This window comes from Bactrocera tryoni, unplaced genomic scaffold, assembly GCF_016617805.1.
Source record: "Bactrocera tryoni isolate S06 unplaced genomic scaffold, CSIRO_BtryS06_freeze2 scaffold_7, whole genome shotgun sequence".
Classification (NCBI taxonomy): domain Eukaryota; kingdom Metazoa; phylum Arthropoda; class Insecta; order Diptera; family Tephritidae; genus Bactrocera; species Bactrocera tryoni.
In genome coordinates, this window is record NW_024396366.1 from 8,565,666 (window position 1) to 8,575,739 (window position 10,074).

Sequence of the window (10,074 nt, forward strand, 5' to 3'; positions counted from 1 at the left end):
AACATCCCTGTCCCGGGCGCCCGAAGTTGTAGCTACGCCACTGATCCAAAACAATGTGGAATTTAAAAACTATTGTGAATTGAAAATACATTACGATCCGTTTGCTATCGCATGTGATAATGCCAATCACTGCATACGATTGACGTATCACGTAATTTTCTTTCGTATGTTTGCCGATCCGTGCACGGATGTAACGATTCGACCCCAGGTCAAACTCTCATCTGTTCAGAATAGATCTTGACATACAAAATCTATGTCCTACATACCTAATGAAACCGCCTCACTTAACCATCGGCCGAAACAGCTCGTTTAGTGATTTCGACGACAGCTAAACTCATTACGTTTCCCAAACAGGGTACAAATAATCGCTCCAACGTGTCTCTGAAACACATTTTTGCAATCAATACCCTCTTCCCTATCGCAAGACCATGTCGAAACAGCACGTTCCATTGGTTTTGCGTTAAATGAGTTTGATGTCTTCATCACATGCATATCAAATAATGCGATACGATTTACTTTTAATTTGATTTCCCTTATTCATGTAAGAACTCACACATGCAAGAGTTGTAAACCAAGATTCCTGTATTACCCACAGAAAAATTTGACAAAGTCCAATTTCTTGTATATTGTTTGAACAAACTTGATAGAAATGTTTATTTATCTTCTGGTTTAGAAAATACGAATGTTAATTGGCATTTTCCGCAGTAATGACGATCTTCATGAGCTGCCATGAAAACACCAGCTCCACAGTTCTCACCCGGGCATTCTCGACGTAGGCGATGTATTTTTCCGTTTTCATCGACCTAAATTATTAAGATAGGGTTTAGCTCTTAAAATATATTTCAACGAATTTCACTCATACCTTGTAATATTTTAAAACTGCTAACTTAACCTTCTTTCTTTTGTGTTTAATTTTTTTCGGAGTCGAGTAGTTCTTCTTCTTACGTTTCTTTGCGCCACCTCTAAGACGAAGTACTAAATGCAATGTAGACTCTTTCTGAATATTATAGTCAGCCAATGTGCGACCATCTTCCAATTGCTTTCCGGCAAAAATTAGACGCTGTTGATCAGGCGGAATTCCTTCCTTATCTTGAATTTTGGCCTTAACATGTTCAATAGTATCCGAAGGCTCAACCTCAAGAGTGATGGTCTTACCCGTAAGGGTTTTTACGAATATTTGCATTGCTGAACAATCTTACAAACCTAATAAAAATAAAATAAAAGTAATGATCTAAAGAAAATATTTAACTTCTAAAATAAAATGTGCATTAAATTTAATGAAATCAATTTATCCTCTTGTTTATTAAATTATTGACACAATATAGATATTTTCGACAATTAAATTTATACGAGTAATACGGCATTGATAACACCATCGTTTTCTGGATTGTTTGTCACTTGTGCATATTTTCCCCAAACAACTTTTCCGGTTTGAGTAACAAGTCCTAAATCTGAAATATTTACTTCGATCACGGTTCCTTTTGTAATAACTCCCAATGATGTTAACATAGGTGAGCTAGGATTTTTCTTAACGCCAATTATAGGAAGATAAAATGTGGTCTTGAGTTCTGGATGTGTTACATGAGCTTTATTCATTCTTAAACCCATTGGCCTGATAAATCTTTCAAATTTTGGAGGTTTCCTTGTAAAATTTTCACCAACAAATGTTACTTTTGTTACCATACGTTTCCACGATTTTCTTTTCGTTTTGCCAGTTTTCAACTCTTTAAAAACTTCCGCATCCGATTGGGCCCGAACTTTCGGAAGCGGTACGTCCCATTTACCAGCTTTTTCTTTTCTCTTCTGCTTGATCATATTGGACAGTATTTTGGCATTGGCCTGTTGGCCTCTGTCCAATAAATAATGTGGAAGGGCACCTCCTTCAATCTTTTCATTTTCTTTTTTACTCTTCTTTTCCTGATGCGCTTTTATATTCTTGGAAATTTGAATTTTCTCATTTCGACGTTCTTTATTGAACAGTTTAGCTTTTATTCCACGCAACTTCTGTGCTTTTCGTGCTCTTTCCTTAGGTAGCCGAGCTTCTTTCTTTCTCTTCCGTTCTTCATAATCTAATCGCCTACCATAGAGTTTAAGATGACGTTCCATATATTCATTTTGAGGCATGATGAATTATTTTTGAACCTAAAAATTGAGAATCCGATTTCAAAAGGATGTATCTTTTTTCAGTTTACAGCACGTATATCGTATCGACGTATGCTACGAAAATATACCAAAATTAGTTTTAAGCGCTCCCTTCAAATTTAACGATATTTTTACACAGAATTATAATTCCATATTACACAGATATATACACTACAGCTCAAACACCATAATGTCTTTTTGAAAACTTCCCACCATATTTTTCTAAGGAGTAACTCACCCATATACGCAAAGCCCACGATACAAAAAGGAAGTTTTTGGTTATTAAACAGGAAATGTAAAATTATCTTACAATATTTTATAAACGCATTAATGTTGCGTTCAAGAAAGCGTGTTATACTGTTTTAAACTTAATTGCATTTCATTATCGGATTAAGGCCCATTTACAATCTGGTTAGCATTATTTTAAATCGCGTGCTCTTAAACTTGAAGATGTCTTTCACAATCGAAAAGGGGCAATAGAGGAATTATTAGCTGGTACGATCTAAACAGAGACACTGCTAAGAGGAGCAATTGGAAAAATATCAAGGAGTGTCAGAGGTTGAGTTTCTATTGATTTCTAAGACGGCCGCTTTTTGCGCGGAAAATGGTTGCATATTGTTATTTTCTTAAAATAGATGGACAAGTTGTCCAAAAAAATTTATGGTTATGTGTTAAACCTTGAAGTTTGCTTAAAATAAAAACTCTTGATATTATTATATATTCAGAGAGGAGCGGGAATTTTTCGCAGATACAAGTAATAATTAATTTTCACATTTTCGCTTTTCAAACTGTGGTAAGTTACTAAATATTCACCAAAGAAGAATTTTAAGGGCATATAAGAACCATGTAAGAAACGAGATTGAAAAAATGCAAATGCAAATACAAGTTTTATAGTTCTCGAAATTGAATTTTATAAAAAGTGATCAATATCGAGTAGTTTTGTAAAAAGAAAATTTCGGTCCCATAATAATCATCACCATTATCCACATTGAAGATCCTCTAAGTCTAATTTAAGAATATTTAAGTATTTTGCCAGGGCGTAGTAGGGTTGTGTAAGATAATTTCAACTTATTTTTAGTAAAAAATATTACTACCGTATTTTATAATAAGATTTTGCCAATACAAAAAATAATTTATTTAAGAAGTATATATACTATATAGAAAAATTAAGTCATGAACTATATAAAAAATGGTAATTTTTTTATGTAAACAATTGTTAAAAAAATATTCAACACATTTTTATCGTTAAATGCCGAAATACATTGACAGCCATCGTATAAATCGGTTAGCACTCCATTTGGAACGGGTAGGATCTCCAACGTTCAATTTATGTACACTATCGGAATGCTCCAACAGTCATATACATATTTGCATATGTGCGTATGTATAATAGAAAGATCGGTTCTACATATAACTATCTCTTAAAACTTATTGTTCAAACTAATTATGACATATAATACCAAATTTCGTTACAATAATTATATCAGAGAATGTATATGATAGAGAAGGTTCCTAACGCAGTGAACGTGAAAATATTTCTGGCCAACTCGGATAAAATGGTAGAGATTTGCCGCAGCCAACTCAGAAGGTGAAATTTTAACAGTGGCGCTTGAACAGAGCTGAGCATTGAATAAAAATTATTATTAAAGATGTATGTTAGCTTTTTACTTATATTTTTATACGTTTATATATAATCATATGCATTCATATATGTATATTATATTCGTTTTGTGAATATTTTTGAATGCAGGTGCAATGGAATACATTTTAATTTATTATACTTTTTCAATGCAATATTTGTCCAAATAACGTGAAAATAAGGCCTATTTTTTTTAGTTATTTCCTATGGTTGATATATACATACATATATGTATATGTGTATATCCTCTGTGTATATAGTACTTCATTCCATATGCATATAACACATTTTCATAATATACTACCCTACATGTAGGGTGGAGTCTTGCAAGACGTAGGTAACAGATAGCACAAACACATTGAAACATTTCCAGCTGTTCACCAACACTGTTACATTTCGTGCAATTTTCGATTGAATGGAAGAAAGCGTAAGCAGAGAACTTGTATTATAGAGAAGGTCCAACTACAGACAAGCTTGTGAACGGTCAAGAGCCATGAATTTTCTATTAGTGGATTTCACCACTTTTGGCTCGGCAGGAGAAATTTTAACAGAAATGAGCGAACAGAGCTGAGCAGTCAATGAAAATTATGCTCAGAAATATACATTGCTTTTACAGACGCATGTTGGCCTTTTGGCTTATATGTTTATACGTTTATATGCTATCATATCAACTGATATCAATACAATTTTGCGAATTTTTGTGAACTCATGCAAAAGTGATAACATTATTATTAAATTATGCAATTCTCTAAGCAATATTTGTAGTTAATGAGCAAATGAGCTACTTTTTAAATATTTCTTATCTTTGAGAATGTAATATAATTTCATATGTATGGATATATAGTATATGCTATATACATATATCTAGTATTATCATAATATTCTAAAAAACTTAATATATTACAACAATAATATATGTATATAAATCACACCTTTTATCGTTTAAAACTTTCATATGCATCTATCCTGCAGATATGTATGTAAGTACAAATCAATCAAATCAAGATATTATCATTTATCAGTAATATAATATGCACACGCTGCTCTATATGTACATACATGCGTATGACATTCCCACACAAATAATGTACATACAAACCTTCATATATCTGTATCCGTTGGAAGGTCTTGGCCCGTTGGTAGGTCTTGGATCTTACGGGATCAGGCATCCCAGTTGAGCTCTAAGCTACCGGGGGGGTCGGCAGGTCGCGGATAGCCGGACGGCCTGTAGTAGCAGGTTAGTTGCGAAATAAGTTACAACGAATAAGGGATAAGAGGATGCGGTATAAAAGCCAGCCAATCCGCCGTGTAGAGAGGGTAATATGAATCACTCTGCCGAAGTGTCAGTCACGATGTGAATTAGTAACCAGCCCCTTCGGGCCCTGGTCAGGAAGTGTACACTGGGCGCAAAATTAGTAGACTGCTCCGAGCGAGCGCCGGTTCGTCCGAGTTTTCCGGAACAGATAAAGCATAGGACAGGCCTCAGGGAACTGGGGTAGGGGCATAGTTAAACTGATAAATGGAGACAATTAATGAAAAAACACACAACAACAACAATAGCAGCAACAAATTTAGCGGTGTCACCAGTCAATTTACGATTTCAGGAGTAGACCCCTTTAAAAAACCTTCACGTTTGGCTAGATTGCCAGTGAAGGTGCTCTTCGCACAAAGACCAGTGAGGTCGAAATCGTCACCTCCAACGCTTCAGGAGAACACACCGATATTGAAAGAAGCACAGTCACAACGTGATTATATGTATAAACATGGAGATATGATACAAAAGCTTACGGATATGATGCGTCCGTCACAGCGCTCTATCAACTGCTTAGCGAAATATCGAAGCTCTACACTCGTGCACAAGATGACCATAATAGACAACGGGAAGCTAACATAAGTAGAAGCGTAGCTATGGAACAGATGACTGCTGAAGTCACACCAAAAATACCACGTGATGACAAGCAGATAAAACGACGAACCCCTCCAAAAAGGGCTAAAACAACCCATGACGAACTAATTGTGAAAACAGGAGAAAGCAGAAATCTCGGGGGAGGAGAAAAGGGAAGATACCTGGATCACGATACCAAGCAAAGCTCAAAAAAATAAAAGCAAGAAGAAGGAAAACACCGTACCACGCCTCCGACCAGAAGCAATTGTTATCGCAAAAACCGGAGACATGTCTTACGCAGACATACTTCGGGCAGTTAAACAGAATGAAAATATGCAAGTGCTTGGCGAAAATGTCCTAAGAATTAAAAAACAGCTAAAGGAGAGATACTGTTAGAGCTAAAGAAAGCGCAGACAGGAAGTACTAAAGAATATAGAGAGGAGATAGTGAAGATACTAGGAGATCAGGCGAAAATAAGATCTCATAAGAAACTACAGTTGAAGTGCGTGACTTGGACGATATAACGACGAAAGAGGATATAGCACAAGCAATTCGTTGAGAATTTGAAGAGCTTCGTCTATTTAGTGAAGAGTGTATTAAAAGCATTAGACCAGCATATGCAGGCACTCAAAAAGCAATTATAAGCCTTCATGCGCAGGAAGCAAAGCACCTACTGGCAGCACAAAAGATTAAAATCGGCTGGACAATCTGCAGAATCCGGGAAAAAGCGCAACTGAAACAAAGTTTCAGATGTCTAGAGTATGGACATGTGGCGAAAGCATGCAGCAATCCAGAAGACAGGAGCAAATGCTGTATTAAATGCGGAGAGGAGGGTCATTTCGCCAAAGATTGTGTTAACAACCCTTCCTGCAAGGCATGTAAACACAGTGGAAGTACAAACATAGACCATCAGACAGGAAGCCGGAAATGGCCCATATATACAGCAGCACTCAAAAAAACCTAGAAGGTGAAAATACTACAAATAAACCTGAACCACTGCGAAGCGGCCCAGGATCTCTTGACGCAAAACATATACGAAAATAAAATAGACGTTGCATTAATCTGTGAACAGTATAAAAATAAAGACTCTGACAAGTGGATTTCCGACACCACAAAAAAGGTTGCAATATGGGCTTGCGGAGATAAGATGATGCAAGACAAACCATTAATTGACAAGGCATACTACACAAGAGCCAAAATATGGGGAATTTATTTCCACAGCTGCTATATACCGCCAAGTATACCACATGCTGAATATGAAAAAATAGTTGACGACTTGGTAAAGGATGCGATGACAACTACACCTAATGTAATTGCAGGTGACTTTAATGCCTGGGCGCTAGAAAGGGGCAGCAAAAATACAAATTTGAGAGGTAGCGCATTACTTAAAGCATTTGCTGTTCTAGACGTAGTACTGCTAAATACAGGGAGACAAAACACCTTCGAGAAGAATGGGCGTGGCTCCATTATCGATATAGCTGGCAAAATATAGACTGGCGGATATGCGACATATATACCCAAAGTGACCATTTGGCTATAATGTTAAGTATCAGCAAGAGTATGCAACAGCGAAATGCTTGCCACCAAAAGGTGCAGTCCAAGGGGTGGAGAATAGAATCTCTAGATGAGGAGCTCTTTAAGTTAATGCTGGATGAAAACATAAACGGAAGTGATGACATTGACCAACAGGCTAAATTGTTGGTACAACACATTAGCAAAGCCTGTGATGCCGCTATGAATAAAAAGAGGACAGCCGCACAGAGAAAGCCTGCTTATTGGTGGAATCGAGAAATCGAATCTCTGAGAAGTGATAGTCACAAAGCGAGGCGTCGTTTCCAACGAAGCATTGTCAGCTTAGATTATGACAGCCTGCGAGAAGCATTCAAAAAGAAACGCAACCACCTAAAAAAGCAATTAAAAAGAGCAAAATGACATGTTTCAAAGAATTATGCGAAAAAGTGGACGAAAATCCATGGGGAGCAGCGTATAGAATTGTAATGTCAAGATTTAAAGGTGGCAAATGTCAAGTGCCTACATGCCCTTCATTACTCAAAAATGTTGTGGAAACCCTTTTCCACAACAAAACCAAGAAGAAGGAAATTTGTATCGCGAAGAAGTCGTAGCTGCGCCAGAAATCACTGAACAGGAAGTTGTTCAAGCTGCTGACCGCTTTGAAAATAGCAAAGCATCAGAAACAGATGGTATTCCGAATAGGGCTCTTAAAATTCCGATCAGCTATCATTCACAGCCATTTTCGGATTTGTACACACGTTGCCTTCGTGAACGAGTGTTTCCAAAAATTTGGAAAGTACAACGGCTGGTACTCCTACAGAAGCCAAAGAGCTCTGTATGATCGATACGATGGGCAAAATCCTGGAGCGAATAATCTGTACCCGTCTAGAAAATCATTTAGAAGGAAATGGTGGTCTCTCTGATAACCAATATGGTTTTCGTAGAAAGCGTTCAACTCTTGATGCAATCACGAAAGTTACAGGTATAGCAGAAGAGGCTACTGTAGGAGACAGGTGGATGTATGGGAAAAAAGAATGCTGTGCGGTAGTCACATTTGATATGAGAAACGCCTTTAACTCGGCCCATTGGCCCCATATAATGCGTGCATTAGGACTCAAAAAAACACCGAGCTATTTGTTGTACGTCATACAAAGTTATTTGGCCGATAGGATCCTGCTCCACGACACTGACGAAGGACCAAAAAAGTATAGGGTAACGGGTGGTGTGCCACAAGGATCTGTGCTAGGCCCACTCTTTTGAAATACACTATATGATGGAATATTGCGCCTCCCTCTACCGAAAGAGGTGCAAATAATTGGATACGCAGATGATATTGCTGTAACAATATTAGCTAAGGAGCTCCATCAAATAAAAAGTATTTGTAGTGATACTGTACTGAAGATAAAGCAGTGGCTAACGAGTGCAAAACTCGAACTTGCCGGCCACAAAACGGAAGCAGTGCTCATAACTACCAGGAAAAAACTGGAAACCATTTCGCTTGACATAGACGGGCACATCATTACAACACAATCCGCTGTGAAAGACCGTGGTGCAACGATTGATGCGAGGCTCAACTACAAAATGCATGTTGAAAAAGCGTGCGGAAAAGCGGCGCATGTAAACATGGCCTTATCAAGAATAATGGCAAACATAGGAGGGCCGAAACAGAGCAGGAGAGCTCTTCTGGCCAAGGTCAGCCAGTCAATTGTAATATATGCGGCGCCTGTATAGGGATCAGCATTAATATATAAGTGGCACAATTGGTGTTCCGGTTGAGCGCTATCAGAATAATCAGTGCACGGTTTCAAATGAAGCTGTCGGAGTTCTAGCAGGAATTATGCCTCCAGACTCTCGAACTTAAGCGAATATATGATAAAAGTAAAAGCGCTTGCCGGAAACTAACTGCAGAGCGTAGAGTAGAAAGACAAGCCCGTTTAAACGAATGGCAAACACGCTGGTCGGAAATATACAAATCAGTGACTATCTTTGGAAAAGCAAGTATCCAACCGAATAATAACGCCAGAGAATATAGTGACCTATATGTTGCACTCGAGGAATGTGTGGAATTTAGGGGAGAAGATGGCAGCCATGGTACTCCATGACTTGAGAAGAGCAGAACAGCACAGAAGAAGTGAATCACAGGATAAGCTTGCCCTGCGATGAAATGCCTAACGGCGGTCGCACAGGGCCTCAGTAAAGCTACAGGAGACGGAGTTAGGGTTTAGTACGTAGGCGTACCGTTTCGCAAGTCCAGAACAGTAGGTAATACTAACTGGGCGTGGTCCCGAATGAGGTGCACCTATAGCGGGCAGTACGAATCGTGCATGTTGCTACAGAAAAGTAGCAGTATCTATGTAAGATTCCCCCACCGGCACAAAAAAAAAAAAAATACATGTCTGTATACAAATGTAAATATTGTTTAACAAAAACAACAATCGTCTAAAACAGGCCTGTCCAACATACGGCCCCCGGGCCACCATCCGGCCCGCATAGGCCCTTCATCCGGCCCGCCATCTCTTATAGCCTTTGGGCATCCCAGTTGTATAGGCCTGAAACACGTGATGGATAAAGTAGTGCAGAGAGTTAATTTTATACGCGCAAGAGGGCTTAACCACAGACAGTTCCAGGCTTTTCTGGCTGATGTCGGTTCAGATCACGAAGACATTGTATATTTCAGTCGCGTTCGCTGGCTCAGCAGAGCAGCCACACTAAAACGATTCTATTCCCTGCTGGACGACTTAAAGATTTTTCTTGGAAACAAAGACCAAGAAATTACTTTCCTTACTGATGAGGAGTGGTTGGCTGATCTGGCTTTCCTGGTTGATATAACTAAACAAAAGCAGTTGATTCATTGGGAGACCTTATCTACAAAAAAGCAAGATACCCTGGATTTTGA

The 10,074-nt window shown here is 38.3% G+C and overlaps 2 protein-coding genes across 3 annotated transcripts; both read right to left on the reverse strand.

Moving 5' to 3' along the window:
• Positions 1 to 615: 615 nt before the first annotated feature.
• On the reverse strand, positions 616 to 2,465 carry LOC120781550 (ubiquitin-40S ribosomal protein S27a). Its single transcript, XM_040113783.1, has 3 exons — positions 2,381 to 2,465; positions 863 to 1,203; positions 616 to 803 (listed from the first exon to the last, which is right to left on the reverse strand). Exons 2-3 carry the CDS (start codon positions 1,181 to 1,183, stop codon positions 654 to 656), a joined length of 471 nt encoding a protein of 156 aa, XP_039969717.1. The 5' UTR covers positions 1,184 to 1,203; positions 2,381 to 2,465; the 3' UTR covers positions 616 to 653.
• On the reverse strand, positions 1,274 to 2,409 carry LOC120781549 (ribosome biogenesis protein NSA2 homolog). 2 transcript variants are annotated; one of them, XM_040113782.1, is made up of 2 exons: positions 2,381 to 2,409; positions 1,274 to 2,217 (listed from the first exon to the last, which is right to left on the reverse strand). In XM_040113782.1, exon 2 carries the CDS (start codon positions 2,122 to 2,124, stop codon positions 1,345 to 1,347), a length of 780 nt encoding a protein of 259 aa, XP_039969716.1. In that variant the 5' UTR covers positions 2,125 to 2,217; positions 2,381 to 2,409; the 3' UTR covers positions 1,274 to 1,344. The 2 variants fall into 2 exon arrangements, with proteins under 2 accessions (XP_039969716.1, XP_039969714.1); XM_040113780.1 differs by lacking the exon at positions 2,381 to 2,409 and adding an exon at positions 2,278 to 2,361.
• Positions 2,466 to 10,074: the final 7,609 nt, after the last annotated feature.